Source organism: Schistosoma haematobium, chromosome 3, assembly GCF_000699445.3.
Source record: "Schistosoma haematobium chromosome 3, whole genome shotgun sequence".
NCBI lineage: Eukaryota > Metazoa > Platyhelminthes > Trematoda > Strigeidida > Schistosomatidae > Schistosoma > Schistosoma haematobium.
Genome location: NC_067198.1, coordinates 7,340,475 through 7,363,322, shown reverse-complemented (window position 1 = coordinate 7,363,322; position 22,848 = coordinate 7,340,475). Strand labels below are relative to the sequence as shown.

Below are 22,848 nucleotides of genomic sequence, written 5' to 3'. Positions count from 1 at the left end.
AATTTCTTCCACATAATTGTCTATTGGGGCTACGTTTGAAGGGATTGAGACTCACCTAAACCGACGAACGAAACGAAAGCCAGCAACACGATACCAAGACAAGCTAACTATTTACTGCACCCCAGCCCTGCTATCTAGAGGGAAAAGAGATTCAGCCGATGTAGAAGTATATTGCACAAGCAGTTAAAAGCGCGAACAAACAGGCACACAAGTCAAACGTATATATACAACATAAAAATGTCCTTGGGAAGCGTCACAAAATAACGTATTGAAAGAGGAAACGAGCCAATTACATTTAAGACCCTTCCAAGTGGGAAATACAACCTGAAGGTGAAAATAGGTGCTTTTGGCGCGATAATGAGAGGTTGAGATTTTAAAAATATAATACAACAAAGCGATTGTCTACCACTCCAAAGTTTTGGTTGATTGTTTAGAGGAAGTCAATTTTTATGGTATAAATAACTGCATTCAAAATGAACGTTCTCTCCAAATCTCTCATGCACCAAGAAGTTGCCCACAGGTCTCAAGAGTTTTAATATTTAATGATTTATATAAGCACGTATAAATAAGCTGGTACAACAGGGCATCAAAAAATAGCATGCACCGCACAATGTATGAATAATATTGTAGAGGAAAAAGAGTACATTTGAAGACAATGAAAAAGAAAATTGTTAACACTAACAGTATAATAGGTGAAGCAGTTTGGTTAACAATAAAAACGAGACAATTCAGTTAGAGTAGTGGTGCTCACATTTGAGTATAAAAGAAAAGTGCTTCATGATTGCCATTAGTTTCCGTTCTAAGCCATGTTTAATAACGCCTTAAGCCTTCGAGTTGCACCATTTATCGGACCCAAACCAGGTAGTCATGATAAGTCGACGGAATCCGGTTCTGTAGAGCATCTATTGGCACCACGGTGACATGTCATAAAGTGACCACTTCTCTACATTTTCTATACCGTCCTATCGTTGGCAAGTGTCGGACGATGTGAAAGTCGCTTAGATGCCACTCGTATTACATCCAGGGCACCGAAGTCAATGTTTCAAGATAGTGACATCACTTGAGTTGTTGTCACTGTGCCTGAATACACTATCAAACCTCAGTATTACTAACAGTGTTGCCACATAATATTAGGTTTTCGCAAACAACAATGATCTAACATAGAGTATTGTTTAACATCTTCAACTCAGAAAAACCGTTTTTATCAGGCGTTGAGGAATGCTGCTTTTTCCTATTATTTGCAATCCAACTGATTTTTTAAAAAAAAAAAAACAAGAAATTTGTTGCGATTTTGTGCTAAAAATTCTGCGTAAGCCAAACATGTGGTACCGAATAAAGCTAGTATTCTTATTGTTGTATGGATGAAAGGAAACATTGATCGGTGGGTTTCCTAGATAAACTGGTAGATAGTCTGATAAGTAATTGAGGTGTCATATATGTTTCCCTACCCTTTTAATTGGTTGTTTTTGGCTGGTACACGTGTAGTGTGCGCTACTTATGCGGACAAATATAAGTAGTATTTAGCCGGAATTGGAAGTAGAATGTTAACCAGCAGAAGATTGAAATAAAGAGAAAAGGAGGGAAAACAGAGATCAATCACGATAACAATATCATTAGAAGAATGATGGAGTGTGTAAGGATAACTGAAGAATGATATGCAAATGAGGTATTTAATGTACGATTTTGCACTTAGCACTTTCATTTCTTATATTTCTTTTCAATATAGTATGTTGTAATCCAACAGTTAATGTGGAACAATTTACTTCTGGTTTAAATAAATCTGGTTGGTTGAAACATTTACATGCTATATTAGAAGCAGCTTATTTTGTCGCAAAACGATTAGATGAAGGAAATTCTGTACTTGTACATTGTTCCGATGGATGGGATCGTACTGCTCAAGTTTGTGCCCTAGCTCAAATTATATTAGATCCATATTATAGAACATTTCTAGGGTTGCAAGTGAGTTAAAAACAAATGGATATGTAAATACGTAGAGATTGTTTGACCTGTATTGTACAAATAACTTAAATATCAAGAAGGGAGTTAAATCCATAAGACACCAAAAAACTGTCCTATATCATGTAACTCATCAGAACCATCAGCAACGTGAAACATGTTAATTTTCATGTTCAGTATGTTTATTGATGAGGAAAGTTTTGTTTGAAGTATTCGTTTGCTGTCTCAGTTAATTTTATAGTGGAGTATTTAAGAGGTAATGACGTACATTATATAGCAAATTATCAAACTGAAAGTAATAATAATTAGTTGAGTCACATCCGGAGTTGTAGGTAAGGTAGGGTGAGGTTCTAGGAGACTATGAGTAACCACTCGACGGGACTAGATTTTCATAGATTGGTCAATTGGTTAGCATGTGTAACGCATGTTCTAACCATAGTACCTACCCCAACATCTTACACTGAATGGCATAGGAAACCAGGAACAGTCAAGCAAAGTAAAACTCAACCTTAACCGTTTCTTGATCGAAAATACTGTCGCACCCCAGTACGGTTGGCAGTAAGACTTCTTTGTGGATCTCAAGACTGCTGCTTTTAGTTTCACCCCCCAAACCAATTTTCCTGTCATGGTCAGGTCCTCAGGGAATAAGTGTCCTAGCCAACATTACTCTGTTGGATCATCACATACAAGCTCGGTCATCGTGTCAAGGTGGCATCCATCGTCGTGCTGTATTTGCAACGAAAATTTCAACAGTTTCTATGACTATTGATGCATACTTGTACAGTCCTAAATAAGGCTGATGACAATTTATCAATGTTCTGTGATTTTCACTTTATAAATATATATATGCATATATGCATATATATATATATATATATATATATATATATATATATATATATATATATATATATATATATATAAGAGATCATGGGACGACATGGATCAGGAGAAAGGAACGAAAATGGTGAGAGATTTGCAAACCTATGTGCCTTCAATAAACTGGTCATAGGCAGCACCATATTCCCACACAAACGCATACACGAAACCACATGAACTTCACCGGATCACACTACACAGAACCGAATCGACCATATCTGCATCAAAAAGTTCAGGAGGACAATGGAGGATGTGAGAACCAAGAAAGGAGCTAATATAGCATCAGATCATCACTTGCTGGTCGCCAAGATGAAATTGAAACTCAAGAATGGAGCGGACAACATCAGAGAAGTTTAATACGGCCTTTCTTCGGGATACTGACAAACCAGAACGACCAGTGAAAGGCAAGGAGGGCAAAGTGATCACCAACATCGAAGAACAGCGCGACAGGTGGGTAGAACATCGAAGCAGCATCCACGGACCTCCCAATCAATTCTGGCCCACCATTAATTAAAGAAACAGCTCACAGACTCGTTCGAAGTAAAGACTGATGTCAGGTAATGTTGCTTACTATCACCCTTTCCTTTTCTCCTAGTGGTCGACTGAATTATGAAGACGTCAACATCTAGGGGAAAGCATTGGATACAGTGAACAGCTGGCGACCTAGACTTCGCAGATGATCTGGCTTTTCTATCGCACACGCAACAACAAATACAAAAGAAGCCAACCAGTGTAGCAGCAGCAGGTCTCAACATACACAAAGGGAAATGCAAGATTCTCCAATACAACACAGCATGCAACAATCGAATCACACTTGACAGAGAAGATTTGGAAGATGTAAAAACCTTTACATATCCGGGCAGCATCATTGATGAACACGGTGGATCTGATGCAGATGTGAAGGTGAGGATCGGAAAAGCAAGAACAGCATATTTACGACTGAAGAACATCTGGAAGTTAAAACAACTGTCAACCAACACCAAAGTCAAAATTTTCAATACAAATATCAAGACAGTTCTACTGTATGGGGCGGAAACTTGGAGAACTACAAAGGCCATCATCCAGAAGATACAAGTGTTTATTAATAGCTGTCTACGCAAAATACTTCGGATCCATTGGCCAGACACTATCGACAACAATCTACTGTAGGAGAGAAATAACCAGATCTCAACAGAGGACGAAATCAGGAAGAAGCGCTGGAAGTGGATAGGACACAATGAGGAAATCACCCAACTGCATCACAAGGCAAGCCCTCATATAGAATCCTCAAGGCTAAATGAGAAGAGGAAGACCAAAGAACACATTACGCCGGGAAATAGAGATAGACATGAGAAAAATGAACAAGAATTGGATGGAATTAGAAAGGGAGGCCCAGGACAGGGTGGGTTGGAGAATGCTGGTCGACGGTCTATGCTCCATTAGGAGTAACAGGCGTAAGTAGGTTAATATATATATATATATATATATCATATAACTTTATCTTGTTAGGCTTTAATTGAAAAAGACTGGATACAATTCGGTTACAAATTCACTGAACGATGTGGTTTAGTGTCAGGTGCTGATCCCCGTGAAATCTCCCCAATATTTACACAATTTCTTGATTGCTTACGACATTTGCTAGAAATCTGCCCAACTAAATTTGAATATAATATTAAATTACTAAAGTATTTACATGATCAAATTTATTCAGCCGTTTATGGAACATTTATTGGATGTAGTGAAAAAGAAAGAGTCAATTTAAAGTTAGTTGTTTTGTCTCCGATTTTTAAAACTCATTTACCATGTACAGATTTTTGTACTTAACTTCAAGCCACACTACAAGTGTCTGGTGCTGGTGATCCTACTATCATCCGGTAGTCTAAACTGGAGCAGGATGAGATGAGAGCCCAAAGCTGCGACCTAATTACTGGGTGTCTAACGCAGCGACTACCACTCATAAGTTGTTTATTATTAAGTCGCCATGGTCTATCTAGCATCTGACACTGATGTATGCCTCCGTTCAATTTGGCATAGTTGCATCAGCGTAAAGAGATATAAATGAACTAAACACTTGATAAACTAGTCGTATTATTAGTGATACTGTCTATGGTTGTGAAAAAGACCAGTTGTTATAAAAAATATAGTTTAGAAAGAATGAATGCATTCATGGGGTAAAAAAATTCTGAAATGTAGGTTGGTGGTTGGAAATAGTCGACAAAATCCGTTTGACCTAGGTTTCGTTCTATTCGACACTCGTCGTAATGGTGTACCTGTAATTTCAAGGGGAACGATGCTGGTTGGGGAATTCTATCCTGTCACTTCTAGCTTCATAGTCAACGACGTTACCACTGAACTCGGGTCGTGACTGAACTGTAGGACTAGGATGCATTTACAATTTTGATCAATAGAATTCGATTAACACTAAAAAGGATTTGACGTTGGTCACTACTCAGTTATCATTTAGTTGTAAGTATGGAGTAATAGTGTAGTGAACGAGAAGTCAGGTGGGTAATACCAATTTACTGTTTATTTCTATATTACAGAATGTCTTCCTAAAATATGAAAACCATATATTAAATACACAGTTTGCACATCTTCCATCAATTGTCTCTTACAAACATCGTCGTTCCTTCATTCTATTTGTTATTAAAATCCCTTTCTGTTCTCTTCAATTCGATCTTCTCAACCTTCTGCTTCCAGGCATTCCACTTGTGATTGGTGTTGCATACTACTTATGTCTGTTGACATGAATAGCATACTCCACAGTAGTAACTCTCGATATCCAGTTTAAAACATAGACTTAATAGATTTGCATTACTGTAACCAATTTCAGACCTTACCACCAAGCGTCTTCAACTATTGAATCTGATTGTCCCACGGGTGTCAACCAAGTAGAAGTGAGAATCTACTCGAATCACCTCAGTTTTGCAGCTCTTGTTACATATTTTAACTTGACTATCTCGTATTATCTGTGGAAGCTTCTACTAGGTTGTAGATGACCTCAACTCCCACCACTGCACTTCGTGTCAACGTAATTGTGTCAATTGATATCTGATTCTTGATCAAACAGTCAAATATGAGTTGTCTGTATTCACAAAGTTCAGTTCAGTTAAATGTTTGTTTTTTCTCTCTGGATTATCGACGTAGGTTATAATATTTTTTTATTGTAGAGTTCAACAAAACACTTACTCTTTATGGGGTTATTTAAATCGATATCGTGACAGATGGATTAATCCATTCTATGAACATAATTCTGTATGGATCGATTTTTCTATTGACGGAGGTGGCAGGGGTAACTACAAATACAATATATCATCTCATTTTGAAACCGATGAATTAATTACTGTTGGAATTGAGTTGATTAGTGATGGTAAAGGGAATAGTCGATATGCAGCGGATATACTACCTGTATATATTCTATGTGCACCTTTATTTCGGTAGGTAACAAGCTGTTTATTCATTCCTATTAGCAGCCAAGATATTTTGTGGGTTTTTTTCATTCTAAGTGATAATGTAAGCAAAATAATTTCTTTGACCGAAGTTGTGTCAAAGCAACTGACCAACCAATAAATTTCTTCCAGAATGCTCTGTGAAGTCTACTTTGAAGACTACTGTTAGCTGGCATTTGCATGTAATCCCATAGTGTGTTTAACTGACAGCAGCTCGTATAAGCTGGAAAAGCTTCTGACAATTGTTCAATGTATATGTTCCTTCTAAGTTGATTTCGTATGTGAGAGATAGAAATGAAATGAATGAGATCAAAATCAAAGAAAGTTTCAATAATAAATATAATAATAATAGCAATAACAATGAGCATGCTGTCGTATCGTGCGCTGTCCGACAGTTGATACTGATACACATTTTCTATATCAAGCACGGCTACTGATATAACGGATGGTTTAAAACACAGTTGTCGCTCAGGTATATATATATATATATATATATATATATATATATATATATATTCCAAAAAAATTAGGCATATCAGCAGTCTATATCTCATCCCGTACAACCAGCATCTGCAGCGATACTGCCTTCTCACAACGGAAAGCAGAGGCTAGAAAACCTCGACCTTAAAAATGTCACACCTTACCATGTGGAATTCCTTCTCCAAAGTTAAGATCTTTTGAAGTGCGAAGCTAAAACATCAAAAAGGTCGTGCGTGACCGGCCTCAAGAAGTTATCGTTTGGGCTCTGCGTTCACGCTACCAGGTCGATGAAAATACAACTAATTCAGCTTTATTTTCAGGTCCCTTAAGGCAAAAATCCTTCTGCGGTATCGGCAGCCGGAAAGTGACAACCGCCTTCATACCTCTATTGGCACCTGAGATCATTTATTTCTAATTAATTATTTGAACACATAAATATTGATAGAAGGGGGCACCAGATATATATGCGCCACACAAAACAATGAGAATGGGACGAGAAAAAGAATGTAAGGTGCGTATCAGAAAAAAGGAACAATAACGACTACAGATTAGTGTATGGTAGTGAAATAATAATAATAATAATAGTGTGGGAAACGGAAAGGTACAACCAGAAGAAGTTTTTCAGTTAAGGAAGTTACAACCACTTCTTATGAAGAAAGTAAAAGAAGATTACAGCAGGATCGCCACTGGCTTCTATTCTGAGCCATATCTGATAACGTCTTTAGCCACTGTGTCGCACAATCTCTCAGACTCCAACCAGGGAGTCGTGAAGGACCAACACAAGCCAGCCCTTTGCAGGTTTCTTTCATACCACGACACCATGTCATACACTGCCCACCTCTCCGATTTTTCCAACCAGTCCCAGAGTCGGCAAATAATGCACGACGTGGAATTCTCTGGGACGACATTCGTAGACCATGTCCAAGCCACTGAAGTCGGTGTTTCAAGATGGTGACATCGATTGCATTATCATTTCTGTGCCCGAACACACGATACCGGACCTCTGCATTACTAACATGGTGTTGCTACTGGATGCCAGCAATTCTTCGGAGACAACGATGATCAAACACAGAGAGTCGTCTAACATCCTCAACTCGGAGGCCAGGTTTCACAAGCATAGAGCAAAACTGCTCTCACCGACGCGTTGTAGATCCGAACTTTTTTAGTCAGACTTACATCACGAAGGAGCCAAAGATGGCCCGGATTGGCATAAGCCGCTCTGGCTTTCACTATACGTGCATTGATCTCATCACTCACGCCACCACCAGCACTTATGAAACTACCTATATACACGAACTTCTCGACTGCTTCTATCTGCTCACCATCCAGGGTGAGTGCAGGATTAGAATCCTGCCAGTCTTGTAGAAGTACTTTGCACTTCGGAGGTGCAAAGCACATACCATACCTACGGACACTGATTGCCAACTGATTAAGTGAGGATTGCATGACTTGGGCATTATCGCACAATAAGGCAATATCATTCGCGTACTGAAGGTCATTAATTCTTTCTCCAGGCAACAGATCCACACCGCCATTTGTGGTCAAACTCACGGCCACCCGGAGTAGACTGACGGGCTTGAATGAGCTGTAAGGAGCCTGAAGAAACTCCGTGCTTATAAGCGAGACCTTTTGCGAAACCGCATGCGACTTTACTCGCCATTTTCATGGCGTCATGAAGTCACAACCAATGCTCATCTATACTTTTCCGTGGAGTGGTAGCCAGCCTAGAAGCTAGCTCGGTTCGATACTTACTAGCAACAGGAGTTGCAACCAACTTGCTGACATCAATCCGTTGATGGTGGTCACTTCGTTGGCCACTGAGAAGTAAGGTAAGATTGGCGCAGACCAAGGCATGGTCAGAGTCTAGATAGGTACTCCAAAAGGAGTGGCAGTCTTGTATACAACCACGTCAGCGGTAGCTGATCGCGATGTGATCAATCTGAGTCCAGGCTAGAGATGCAGAGGAAGGATGCCATGTGGCACATCGGCGGTGACTGTGCCGGAAGTCAGTGCTAGCCAGAAATATGTTGTGGTCTATGCACAATTGCAGTAGACGATCACCGTTTGTGATCAGACTCACGGTCACCTGGTGTAGACCGATGGGCTTCGATGAGTTGTAAGGAGCCTGAAGAAACCCAGTGCTTATAGGCGGGACTGTGCACAGTTGCAGTAGACAGTCCCCGTTATCTGTCCTGCGACCAAGAAGTCCCCATCGGCCACCTAAACGACTCTATTCTGTGCCTAGACGCCCGACCTGAGCATTCAAGTCTCCGGCTGGTACTACAATATCTGTCGAACGCACTTTCTGCAGAAGAACAGATAATTGGTGGTGGAATTCATCGTTGATTGCATCCGGGCTGCAATTTGTCGAGGCATACGTGGAGATGACGAGAAGACATCGTTTCTCCCGCCGATTTCTTCTCACTTTGATGGAACTTTCTATTCTAACAGCACATAACCGACTGCTAATGGGGGTCCAATCTATTAGTGCTACCTCAGCACTAGCGTTTAGTGCGACACCAACGCCAGCAAGACCAGACGAAGATGCCACAGGGTCTCCGGATAAACGCACGTAAAACAAGCTTTTCGAAGCGACAGATGAAGAGCGAATTTGTAGTACTTCACCAGAGTCTTGAATACGGGTCTCGGATAGACAGCAATCATCAATGTTAAGACTTTCTAAAGACATAGTCAGCCCTATTTGTTGTCCGACCTACATAAGTGTGCGAACGTTGAAGGCAGCCAGTTTGAATGGTGCACGTGGTTTCAGAAAAGCTGTTTTAGTATTCGTATTTGGTGGTAGCATTCAATTTTCAACGAGGCAGTGACTACAGAACGTTTAGATAGAGTCGAATTTCCACTATAGACGAGCTGCTGTCTAAGTCGAAAAGTAAGGATAGACAGAGTGGGAATGAAATGGATTATCTATGTGGCATAGTATATAAAAACATAAAAATGAATGTTATCAAATTGATATGCGTTATCTTAATTATAACCCTCCAGGTGGATCCTCCATATGCACTAACCTGGTCAAAACGCCGGACATTCGCTTTCCGTCCTCTCAATTTCATAAACAGCTCCCCCGGTGTTAGTAGGCAGTGAGAGAGAGAATGGGAGGGATGTCCTTCCCCATTCTCTACCGTACCAGTGCATTTGGGGGCGCCCGAGATGATCTTGTTTATGATCAAATCCACCCCTCACTTGTCAATTGTTTTCCTAACCCTACTCACATATCTATCATCACGCACCACTAATGTTAATGATTTGAGTTCACGAAATCTTATCCCTGGTATCTTGAAACCATACTCTAAACTGCATGTGTGAGATTTTAATTTTCGAACCTTTTGTCAGATACGATAGTAGATTTCTTTAGCTTGGACTCTAGAACCTCACGCCACCAATGTATGCTGGGTCTCCAAAACACACACGGGGTCCAAGTACATTCATTCTCGGATCTTACTTTGTCAATGTAAAGAACTGGCACGATTTACCTTTTGTGTATCTGAAATCCACACGGCTACGTCAAGTGGCCTCACTGGTTCAGGTATAGCCTTAATTTCAAAAGCGGAACAGGCTCTCCTAGACTGAATTTCACTAGACAGTCGCTTGTGTGCTGTTCGACTACTCAAGACAGTAAGAACTCAGAGATTTAGGAGCACACGCCGTTGCCTCTTCGTTGTCTTTGCCTTATCTCCCATCGATTGCAGCTCGGACGACGTCAAAGATAAATTTTATAGGAAATCTATCCAACCTCCTTCAAAGAGCTAGGCGCACTGATATAGCAATGGTTACCGGTGATTTTAGTGCCCAAGTAGGTAAACCAAGCCAAATTGAAAGGCACGTGAGCGGATTTTACGGTGTCTCAGCTCAACGAACAGATATTGGTGACCGTCTGTTGCAACTGTGTTCAGATAACCGTCTATTTCTGACAAACACCAACTTTAAGCATAAGGAAGAACATCATCTGGCGCGGCGACCTCCACAATCGACTCATCGATGGACTCAAATAGACCATATTGCCATCGTTGAAAAAACTCGATAGGAAACTGTCGCTCATTCTGGAGTACATGTTTATACTAGAATCGTGCTCTACTTCGGGCATGTGTTTGTCTGCGTCGTCCTGGACTTAGAAAAGCCATACCAAGAAAACCCCTTAGAGTTCAACTTAACAATGAATAAGTCAAAAATATATTTCAGGAACAACTAGAGAAGGAACTAGTAAACCATGACAGTGATATTCACCCCGAGGTAACTTAGTATGATGTCCGAATAGCTGTGGAAGCAGTAGTGATATTTACTAGTGACTTTAACCAAAAAGTTATGAAAAAAAAGTGGATTTCTGCTGCGCCTAATGAGCTCACAGATGCTCGGGAATTCATCCTATCTGACTACAAACACGATGAGAAGCAGAGGCCGATTAAGCGTAGGTTGATCAAAAGCTTACGTAATGATCGTGAGCAGTGGTGGGTGGCGAATGCAGAAGAAATTGAAAAAGCAGCGACGATAGGTAATCGTAGACAACTGTTCTGACTTATCAAGGAAACGGGTATTAAAAATCCGGCTGTTTGTGAGACAATCTCATATAATGCTGGGACTGTTATTCACCCTTGATCCAGGAGATTGAGCTGATCGGCAGGACACTTTATGTTACAGTTCAACTGGCATTCAGCCACAGACGTTATCTTGACACAAATTCAGAAGGCTCGATTAGTTTTGCTAAATTGCATCACTTGGGGTGTATGTGAAATATCGCTCTACCAATCAAATGAGTTTGATCGGTTCTAACTTATTGATGTGATTCATGGCCATAAAGACGTGAGGGTAATCGTAGATTACTAGTATTCGATTACATATATTTTCGAATCATTCTCGTGTATTTTGGGACTACCTAGCAAACAATGTCCGGGTTAGGAATAGGATTTTAGGTAAGGATGGTAAATTGGTTGATAAGTTAGTAGATCTTCGTCGACTGAGATAGTTGGGACATGTGCTACATATGTTCAACTACCGCCTATTTCGACGGATGATGTTGTCTGGTGTAGGATTTGGGTAAAAGCTAGGAGTGCCCAAATCGAGACGTAGAATCAATCATTGAAGTCATTGGCAAACGAGCTGAACCATGTTAACAGGGGTAGACCAGTTTTTCACGGTCCACATGATTATCATAACCAGTGGTAGAGACTTTGGATGGCATGGCGCAGATGCATCCATTCTTTGTCTCCCCTCAAATTTTGTTTTTATTTCACTAATTTATATTTTCTTCTTGAATCGTATTTTCGATATCTATTACATACGTACCAGGTCCTACGTTTCAACTAACTAACTAATCATCTGTATTTTGTAATTTCAATTAATTGAATTTTTTATGTGCTGAAAAACATTATGTTATTGTAGGTATCATTTCCAAGGTTTGACTTGATAATTTCGAATGAATTAAGCATCGGGTAGATTGTTAGAAATAAATTAATATATTTGTAATATTCCAATGAGTAGAAAAACTTGATTTTCTGACGTTTTGTGACTTAGTGTAATCCACTTCTTCAGAGAATATTCTCTACTCATTAGGATATTACAAATATATTTATTTACTTATCATTTTATTGTGTTTTTCTTGAAATAATGGAATGACTTGTAGGAAATTCTATCTCTACATGTAGTTTAATGTCATTGACTCGCTTTAGTCTATGCGCAATTAGAGAATTTTACCATCTTATTTCTTGGCGTCAGTTAGCGAAATCTTTCACTTAGAAAATATTCACCTTTCTGTCCTATTTATATGAAATAATATAGTTGTTCCGTACAGAGTAAAAAGTCTTACTGAATTATCATGCTTTCGTTACTCAATCAATCAATATATATATATATATATATATATATATATATATATATATATATATATATATATATATATATATATATATATATATAACCTTCAATTAACTATTCCAATTTATTTATGATTACTTATCAAACTAGACATTATTATCAATTTTGTTAGTGTGCTAACTTTTAGCATAAAGTAGCTCACTGATCAGCCGAAACACTTGCTTCGTCATAAATCAAGCAATCGAATTACACCATCAATTTGTAGACTTAGATTTTTAAACATATATTCTTGTTTTTATTCATTTCATTGCAACAGTTTATGGCGTGATCTTTATTTACATTGGGAATGGCGTTTGCCTAAATACGATTTACAACGTGAAAATTATGTTTCGGATTATTTATCCGGTCTGTCAACTCTACTCGATCACAATCGACTTTTAGAGGCTAGAATCGGTCAGTTGCAAGAATTATTAAATTTTAAAATTGTATTTGGTAAGAATAATCTATCTAATTCAATGGAAAAATCTATCACATCTAAGGTAGGTAGGTGTTTGTAAAAATAAATGATTTTTAATAATGATATTTAAGATATAAGTAGGAAAGGAATCAGTTTTATGTTCTCACAGCTCCGAAAATTTATTGCGAACGGGTAATTTAATCATATTTTCTTGTTCGACAGTTTGAAGTTCCCATCAATAAAGCTATATACTTAAAGACGATAATAACGTGTTTAAATGGCTAAATAATAAATTATATTATAAATCAAACAGCTGGTATGAATTTTAAGTTTTCTATAAGATTTATCTATACATTAAGGTGTTATATTTATGGCCCTGTATAGAGTAACGTTTTATTTATCTAAAACCAAAGATTATGTTTACTTATTAGCGTTGATGGTTATGTAACTTCCAAGTTTATTGTATGTTAGCTTTTTGTTTATATGACCGTACTTTGTACTACTACTTTGAGTTAATTGTTTGAATAAATTTAAAACTTCATATCCGATATTGTCCTTCAACAAGGAGGTATTGTGCATGCGTATTCGTTGAAACTCGATCTTCTTCGATAACTCGATTCATCATCATTCGTCTTTGAAGTTGAAGAGAGATGTCACTGGTGGTCTAGCCAGTCTCATGTAGCATTTAATCAACAACATATTGATAGGCTGGAAGAGTTCACACACAAAACATGAAAGCGTCGGGATGCTATCGCACGTGAATTAATAATTCATTTGTCTGTCTATATCTGGGTCAGCATATATATATATATAAAGCAATGTGACTATAACTAGTAATCTCGGAATCTATTGTTTACATCACGTACTTGACAGTTGTTTCGTACTAGCATGGAACTTAGTAATGTCCATCAACAACTCCACCAAGAATCGTACCCAGGACTCAAATGCCAACTCAGTGGTTTGAAAGTTAGGCATCATGCGAGGCTTATAGACACTAGATCCTACCCCTAGTGATATCATATAGATACACCTTCAAGCAACTCTCATTTTTGAACCAAATGGAGCTACCCGATGCTTTTTCCGTTTCGTTATAATCGTCCAACTAATGTCAAACGGTGATGTAAATTACATACTGAACAATATTTTGCACCATTACTTTCAAAGTTGATACTCTACATGTTTACATTTATAAGTCGTTTCTCTGGAACTCACTCTTCTTTAAAGATAACAGGGTTGTTTCATATACGAACCAGTTGTATATCAAACAACAATGTGATCTACATGATTAAATTAATCATTTGCTCACTAGTGACTAGCTTCAAGATGGATTTCCTGGATTTCTAGTGAAAAAGTCATGACCAGTAGAATTCGATCCCTATAGATTAAAGAATTACTCGCCTCAGACAGTGGATTGCGCGAGATCGATTGAAGTTAGACATTAACATTGTTGGGTGAGAGCTCAGTGGTCTAGAGTTTAAGTTTTTACATGCAATATCGATGGTCCCAGGTTCGAGCCTCGCGGGTGCTGAGATTAGATTTTATAAAAATCTGCTTATTTCTTTATTGTTTTATTTTACTTCAACCATGTTATTTTATATGAAAAAATTCCTCTTAGCTTATGAACAATGATGGAAATGAACAGACGATCATAGATACTATCTCCAATTTATTTCATTTTCAACGTACAATCACATCGTCACCAACCCTTAACAATAATGCTAATAATCATTCTCGTGTTCTTACAAAACAGAATTCAATTACGAGTAAGCGTAACTTGAAGTTGATATAATGTATGGTGTTTATTAAATTATTAAGGAACTTTTTTTTCCCCGTTCATTGGAATTTAGCGTAAAATACTTTGGGCGTTACGCATATATTGATTAAATGTAATAATGTGGAATGAAGTTTGATTATAGGCATCTTTGAAGTATTGTTCGCGTCTCGTGGAATGACCAAGTGAGTAATAATGAAGTTTACGTATGGAGGTTGCTAGGCAAAGGTAAAAAAATCCGTTGTCGAGATTGTTTAATCTTCATTGACTGAAGTGGTTAGCACATACTTGTTATACATATGCCTAACCACCATCTACTTTGACGACGAGCGATGCTTATCAGTGAGAGGGGTGGTTAGAAAAAACCAATGGTATATCCATAACAAGATATGACATCAGTCCAAGATGTCACTAACTGTCACACTTTTCATGTCGTATTTCCCACTTGGGAGAATCTTAAACGCTATTGGTCCAGTGTCTTTTAGTATGTTATTTTGTAAAGCTTTCCAAGGACGGTTTTGTGCTGTATATATATACGTTTTGATTTGTGTCTGTTGTTATCGCCCGTGCTTCTGGCTTTTGCGGAATATACTTCCCCGTTCGGACTTCGACTTCTCTCTCTAGTTAGCGAGGCTTGAACGCAAGTTCATTGGTCTTCGGTCACAAGTCTTTGTTCCGTCCGCAGTCTAAGTGAACTCGTAACTGCTTCAAACCTAGCACTTTCTATCTTGAATTCTAGTATTCCTTCATATATACTTTTCATACTTTCTCGTCATTACTGCCACGTTATTTTCATCTCGTCAAGCCGATACGGTATGAAAACTTAGGCCAGGTTTTATGTTGATGATAACTGAATAACTACACGAAATAAAGAAAATTACGGCATGGTAAAATTTTCAAGTCTCTAGTGATTTGATAATTCTTGTATTTCAGCTGCCTAATAGCTGCCTCGCACGTATTAAAACATGCTTTGCTTGTTAAAGTCAACATAAACACTGCTGAGGGGAGGGTCTAAAGGTGATTAAAATAAACAAAGTATTTTTAGACTGAATTTTCTTATTTACATTGTTTCCAATTCTAATCTACTCATTAACTAATGGGATACATTTTTAGTCGATATGATCTAAACACTTTCCTACCCCACACCAGTATAATGAGCAAGTTAACTCAGTACGCTTTTCTTCACTCTGATTGATGAAGGTGGAAGTTTAACACTTTCGTAAAAGTCTTTTAGTCTGTTGCATTCTTTGGTAATCATCCGAAAATATCCTTTGTTGTCTGTATTTCCGCCTTTTAGTTTCTAGTGTACGGCATTGAGAAGCTGGGAACATTGTGCGAATTAAAAATTCAGTTAAGAATTCACATAACCACCAGAGTTCAATGAACTACCAGTCTTATCATTAATTTAATCAATCGATGTACTTTGTGTAATATACAATTATGAATACACTTCAATCATATGTATAGTATGTTGAGACTTGAGACCTTAGTGGATATCACATGCTGAGTTCTTCAGTGATATTTCCGATTATAATTTCTTCTATCCCGCAACTGCTATTCTCTCTGTAGCCTGGCATCTTGGGATTAGTCAGTTATATGTCCTGATCTGTGCACTTGACCTTCAGTTGACATCAACACCACTCCTACTGGTACACCTATTCGCAAACCTTTCTCAATCTCTAGTCTTAAGTCGGAAGAGAATTCAACAGACAAACTTCAACTATTATGTTCCAATCACCGAGTCAACAACTATTTTAAACACATATTGGCTTACCTAAGCACGAATTATCAAATTGCACAGCACACCGAATAAGAAGTCACACGTTGAACATGTAGTGGCTGGTACTATGTCAAGCCAGCAAAGGTTATTCCACCTTCTGGACAAACCAATTTATCCATTCTTCTCAACCCACATTTTACCATGTTAACTATTCGCTTATTATTCTTGACTATTTTTATTTGAATGTGTGTTAATTACTCATCCTATACATCGTGTGTCTTTAACTTATTTTTGTTTGACTATAATTATCGATTCACGATTGGTTAAATCGAGTTGGCTCACTTCAAACTTCATTCTTGTATTTGACTTGTTTATATTCTAACGCGAATTAAGTCGATAATTATGTACAAGGATCGGCAGTGTCATATCTTTATGAAGATTAAATTACGAGCAATATCTGAGAACTATTAATAGACTAATATGTTATATATATATATATATATATATATATATATATATATATATATATATATATATATATACAACTATTCAGTAACTAGATTATATGTATTTATGTTTCTCTTATTATAAGCTTTATTTTCACCTATAGACTATTATTATACGACTTACTATTCCCAAGTTATGCTCAGTTTATTAATTACCGTCTCCCACCATCACAGCCACTTTTGCCTAGAACATGTACAAATGTTATTCCCTATTTTATTTTGTGATATGGTCCGTTTGGTTTGTATATAAACTAGGTAGGTTTGAAATAAATGATTCGCATAGCGGAAGCTTGTATCGGTGTTTGGGACTCAACTGGGAGAACTTGAAGAACAAAGAACCAGTAAGGACAACACATCATTGGTTTGGCACACCGCTAAGATTGTATAAGTCGTATTCCGATTGGTGAATAAATCACGTGATATTAAACCATACTTAATAGTCACAACAGGAGGCATGTACATTTCGATGACAATCAGCATACGATTTAATCGGAATCACATACAGGGCCACTAAAAATACAATCATGCCATGAGTGGCAGGAGCGAAGCTGTAGTGTCTAGTACCATGTCAGGCCCACGTGGGTTATTCTAGCTCCCGTACAGATCTACTTACTAATTCTTTTCAGGTCACACTTTGACCTTGTTAATTATTCGCTTATTAGCCTTGACTATCTGTAACCTCTTTTTGTCTGACTATAAACACTGAGTCACGCTTAACCGAATGGAGTTGGCTCCCTTGCTTTCCCGCTTCTTCATTCTGAATGTCTGTCTGTATAAACGAGTGCTTGAAATCAATTCATCCAACGACACGTATTTGGCTTCTTATTACCGCCGTTACACAGACTGAATTAGCCTAGGTAATATACGGAGTCAAATAGAAAATTTATGTTCATAACATCTTCGTACGATCAACCCGGAGTCTCTGTCAGGGTAGTCCTACTCACTGCCTTCTCGTGGCGGTGGTGTTGTTTACGAAAATGAGAGGACGAAAAGCGAATGTCCGGCGCTTTAACAGGAACAAATGGCGTATGAACCAATTCTTGGTCACCGGCTTCCATGGGACTGCATCTCCTCACGATGCTACACTACCTTGTGGGTCAGACCTTCAGGTCGAAGGCTCTGGGTGTGGCCCCCTGAGAAAACCACCTGCTTCGGTCCGGGCGCCCGGGCAGTATCACAGCCCTCACACATATCGAATGAGATTTGTGTGGCGCATATGTATTTAGTGCCTCTTTGTACCAATGTCTATTTGTTAAAATAAATAAATAATAAAGCGCATAACAATGCTTAGTAAGTCTATCATGGAGGAAACATAGAAATACAATAATACCAGTTAAAGATAAAATATAAATGACAATAATCTGAGAAATACTTCCGAAAATTGCCAACCTTTACGATATCCGTCCAATTGTAACGTGATACTATATTGAGTTTTCCTAATTCTTTTTCTCTTCGGATAACAAATTTTTAGGTGATCAAAAGCGTTTATCTCAACCCACCATTGGACAATTGAAATGTGAGATGAGTATAATCAACGTGAACTGGACACATTGCTTTAAATCAGGAAGTTTATGCTGTGTATGTAATAGTTTGTTAGCTTTGTCAAATCAATCGGTAAGTATGTAATACAAGCTACTAAGTAGGCATGGTTATGACACGATGGGCTGTTCAAACGTATTCACCACCATATTTCCGATTGTTTTAATGAATTATTGTCTATCAACCGTATTTACGCGCTTTCATACGACCTTTTTACAAGAAATCTTATCAAGAGGTACCATCACGCTGGTCCGTATAATTTTCTTCTTACCCCTCTATCTTTTGGAGCAACGAAAAGCAATTACCATAGAATTAATGCAGCAGATATATTCAGGGATGAAGAGAATTGCACTGAAAAAAGACTGATCCTAGATATTGAGCGATAAATTGCTGTTTAAAAACGATTTATACATATTTTTCTGAATATTTATAAATTAAATGTGACATTCTTAGGGAATCAGATACAGGTCAAATAACAACCTTACGCTATTGAACAGGACTTGGCTTCCCTCTCCAAGTAAAAAAATCACATGTGGTTTGTCGAAAACTTGACCTCATGTTGTAGGGGATAGAGATATGTATTCATGATTAAGTAAATATACATTCTTGATTTAGTTTCGGTCATCAAAGCTTCCTTCTCATTCAACTAGCTGGTTTGGGCTACTGTATAAGAAGCTTGTATGTCAGTATTAGAATCGGACAACACAAAAAATAACCGCTCAAACAAGATCCAACCTGTCAAGTCCGCAGAACAAGCTGTTAGTCAATTGTAAAGAAATTTTAATAACTCACTTCCTTTCGAAGTATGTATTGATGACCTTGTCTAAAAATGTAATCAAAAGTCTATAATTAACCAGTCGAGTATGGAGGACACAACACCGTATCAACATGTTTTGATGTCACTATTTTCTTTCATGTTCTGTGTAAATGGAGATAATTCTATTAGTTCAGAAGTTGTAGATTCATGTAAAGCTAAGTAAGCTTTTGATAACAGCAGTTTCTTTCTAGTTGAAATCCAAATGTCCATAATGTTCCCCGACCGTGGGTTTTCAAAACAGTGACTTTGTGATATCGTGTTTACCACAGTGTTTGTAAAAATCCTGTGGGGAACCGTCTTATTTAAGGTCAGTGTTTGCACATCGTCAAGAAGCGTGCCGTAAAGACGGTACCATTTAATTTTGTCACTGAGTTTTTCTACAGTGAAATTTATGCTCAATGTCATATATTGGTTTTTAATTGTGTTTTTATTAATCTTCCGGAAAAACAAACAGGTTCATTGTCATTCATGTGGTCTGCTTACATGCTCTCGGTGTATTCACTCAAACCCACCAAAAATTCCGAGTTTATGGTCAAATGAACAAAGATCTGTACAGTTTTGTAATCTATGCGCTTCCGGATTGCGTAATATCTGTAATTACAGCAGCAGTGCTGGCAGTTCTCATGTAAAACATTTTACTCAAATGGAATCACTTGAAATTCCTGCTACTACCGCTACTGCATAAATAACAGTTGTTTGTTTTTAAAAAATCCACTGACTTTTGGATAACTGACTCTGTTTGATTGACTGATTGGTTGATAATTGACAGATGTATGTGACATTCAAGTCGATATTCAGTTGTTTGTGTTGGCTGGTAAATGGTTGTCTGTCGTTCTCTTCATCAAGATAATATGATTCTAGGCTTCAAGTATTGGCAAATTATATAATTCCCATTGAAACTGAATTATCTGTGATTTAACTGGTTCCTTTCTGTCTACAAACTAGTACTGTTATTATTACGTTTGTATTCCACCGGGTTTCTAAGGTCTAGTACCTTTTTCTCGTTGTACACTTATTATTTGCATATAAATTATTTCATAACATCACAATAACCTATTCCGTTGTTGTTGTTTGTCGCTTGTGATTTGTGTTGTTTTTCAGAGGAAATTATGTGGTCTTTCCTTATTTCTTTATTGATTTTCCCATTTTTAACTCCTTGTATACACTCACCCTCTTGGTCAATGCTGCTTTTGCTGAATTTTGCTATGATTTCAAAGTTGACTTGATAATCAGTCGATATAGTGACGGTTGGTCTGACGAGGATTGTCTTCTTTTTTCGTTCTACTCTCCTTTCTCATACTCCTTATTCTTGTTATTAAAACATTGTATTTCATAATGAGACTTTTATGGCAGTTTGGTTTGGCTCCAATTAGATGGTATGATGATGTTATCAAAATATACATTCTGATTATCTTCGTACATAATTATCGACTTAATTCACGTTAGAGAATAATGAAATAAACTAAGTCAAATACGAGGATGAAGTTTGAATACGTTTATTTCGTAAACTCGTTGATCCGAACAGACATTTAGAGTGAAAAGCGAGAAGTCAAAGCGAATAAGTCAACTCGATTTGGTCAAGTTGCTTCGGAGTAATCACAGCGAGTTTATCACAAAATAAGCTTATCGATCGAATATAGATGATGGATGGTAAAAACTTAGTATAGAAACGAGCCAATCAGAATCGACTTATATTTGTGCTCAAAATCTAAACATGTATAGCAGGCAGTAGAAATACCTTTGTATAGCACTGAAATCGTTTGAAATGGTATTGGAAAATGGCTTTTTGTCGTCATAACTTGTAAAGAATAGTGTTAGACGTATTAAGTACTCCAATTCTACTTTGTAGATTGTATATAACAGACGAGTAAGTAATATTTTCAAATCGTAACTATTAATCCTGAAACAAATCTTAACCCGGTGGTACCATACATTACGGACCCAATAGTTAGATTTACTAGCTCTGAATCCTTGTTCCTGCCTAGCCCTATCTTTTAAATCCAGAACACTGATCTCAGCCTCTGTGATGTGAATCATGTATTTCAAACATATTAGGTTTACATGCCAACCAGACAGACCACATCGTACCATAAAATAGAAAATAACATTTGTACAAGATTTAGCCTAAAGTTACTGTGAATGTGAGAGATAGTAATTAATAGACTGGGCATAACTCAAGAACGATAAATCGTATAATAATAGTCTATGGGTCAAAATAAAGCTTATAACAAGAGAAACACAAATATGACTTGAGGCAATCTGCACAGGATGCACATATGCCAACATGAGACTGATTGATTGCAGTCCTAAATAACAATGGGAAGATACGAGTAAAACAGCACCAAGTGAACAAATATGAATATTTTAGTTACTTAACAATTATACAATAGAAATACATGTATAGTACTAGTCCAGAAATGTATTCCAACAGTTACCATTCATTATTCTCATCGGGACATAACAACCCACTACATCATTTTACAAATACACGCATTTTTTATACCCGCATTCTGACACAAATTAATACAGTGACAGAACATACAAATTCACCTTGACCATAAATTACTTAACATTGACATATTCAAACCTATTATGAGTTTGATTGTACTAAAAGATTCTGAATTGTTTCCTTTGGACTATTTAGACTTATGTTAATTTAATGTCGGTCAATTATTTATTCTGAAGAAGTGGAGTACATTAAGTCACGAAACGTCAGAAATATATTTTTCTACTCATTAGGATATAACAAAAAGTATATTTATTATTAACCTTCTACTCAATGCTCGATTTGTTTGAAACCATCAAGTCCAACCTTGCCATTGATACTGTGGTGGACCAGACGATATATAAACACAAAAAGTATCAACAAAGTTAATAAAAAACAATAGTAATATTAATATATATCAGTTAAATGTTACAAATACAATAAAAATGGGACTGTGGTGGACCAGACAATATATAAACGCAAAAGGTATCAACAAAGTTAATAACAATCAATAGTAATATTAATATATACAAGTTAAATGTTACAAATACAATAATAATTAAGGACGTTACTTAAATTGCCCAAACGTTGCGTGTTCTGATTAAGTCCAGTAATGTAAATCCACAATTATAAATGCTTGATGACTCTGAGCAGGTTGGTGAACTCTCTAGCGATATAGTCCAACGTAGGATGTGATATATTCCGATTATAGTCTATAAATGTAGATAGTATTTGATTTAAACTTCCATTAACTCAATCACAAATGAAGATAGAACTAGGAATGCGTGAGTAGTAATGTATTTGTTAACCAGCACGAATATGTCACGCTATGTAGTAGCTCAACGGAAAGTGTCTTCAAGGTCAATGACTAAAACAACACGTACAGTCATTTAATGATGAATGTACATACAGTGGAAAATTGACAAAATAAATACAAATAATATTAAAAACTATTTACAAAATAAGCTTGTTAGAGTTATCTCC

General features: G+C 37.2%; 1 protein-coding gene across 1 annotated transcript in view; it reads left to right on the top strand.

The window, feature by feature from the left end:
- MTMR6 (Myotubularin- protein 6) overlaps positions 1–22,636 on the top strand; it is a 43,342-nt gene extending 20,706 nt beyond the window's left edge. Inside the window, exons 7-13 of the mRNA XM_051212890.1 lie at positions 1,727–1,959; positions 4,324–4,577; positions 5,985–6,251; positions 12,886–13,108; positions 14,642–14,789; positions 18,495–18,637; positions 19,834–22,636. Coding sequence (XP_051068814.1) covers positions 1,727–1,959; positions 4,324–4,577; positions 5,985–6,251; positions 12,886–13,108; positions 14,642–14,789; positions 18,495–18,637; positions 19,834–20,064 — 1,499 coding nt within the window. The 3' untranslated portion in view covers positions 20,065–22,636. The remainder of the gene's footprint in view (positions 1–1,726; positions 1,960–4,323; positions 4,578–5,984; positions 6,252–12,885; positions 13,109–14,641; positions 14,790–18,494; positions 18,638–19,833) is intronic.
- The last annotated feature ends 212 nt before the right edge of the window (positions 22,637–22,848 follow it).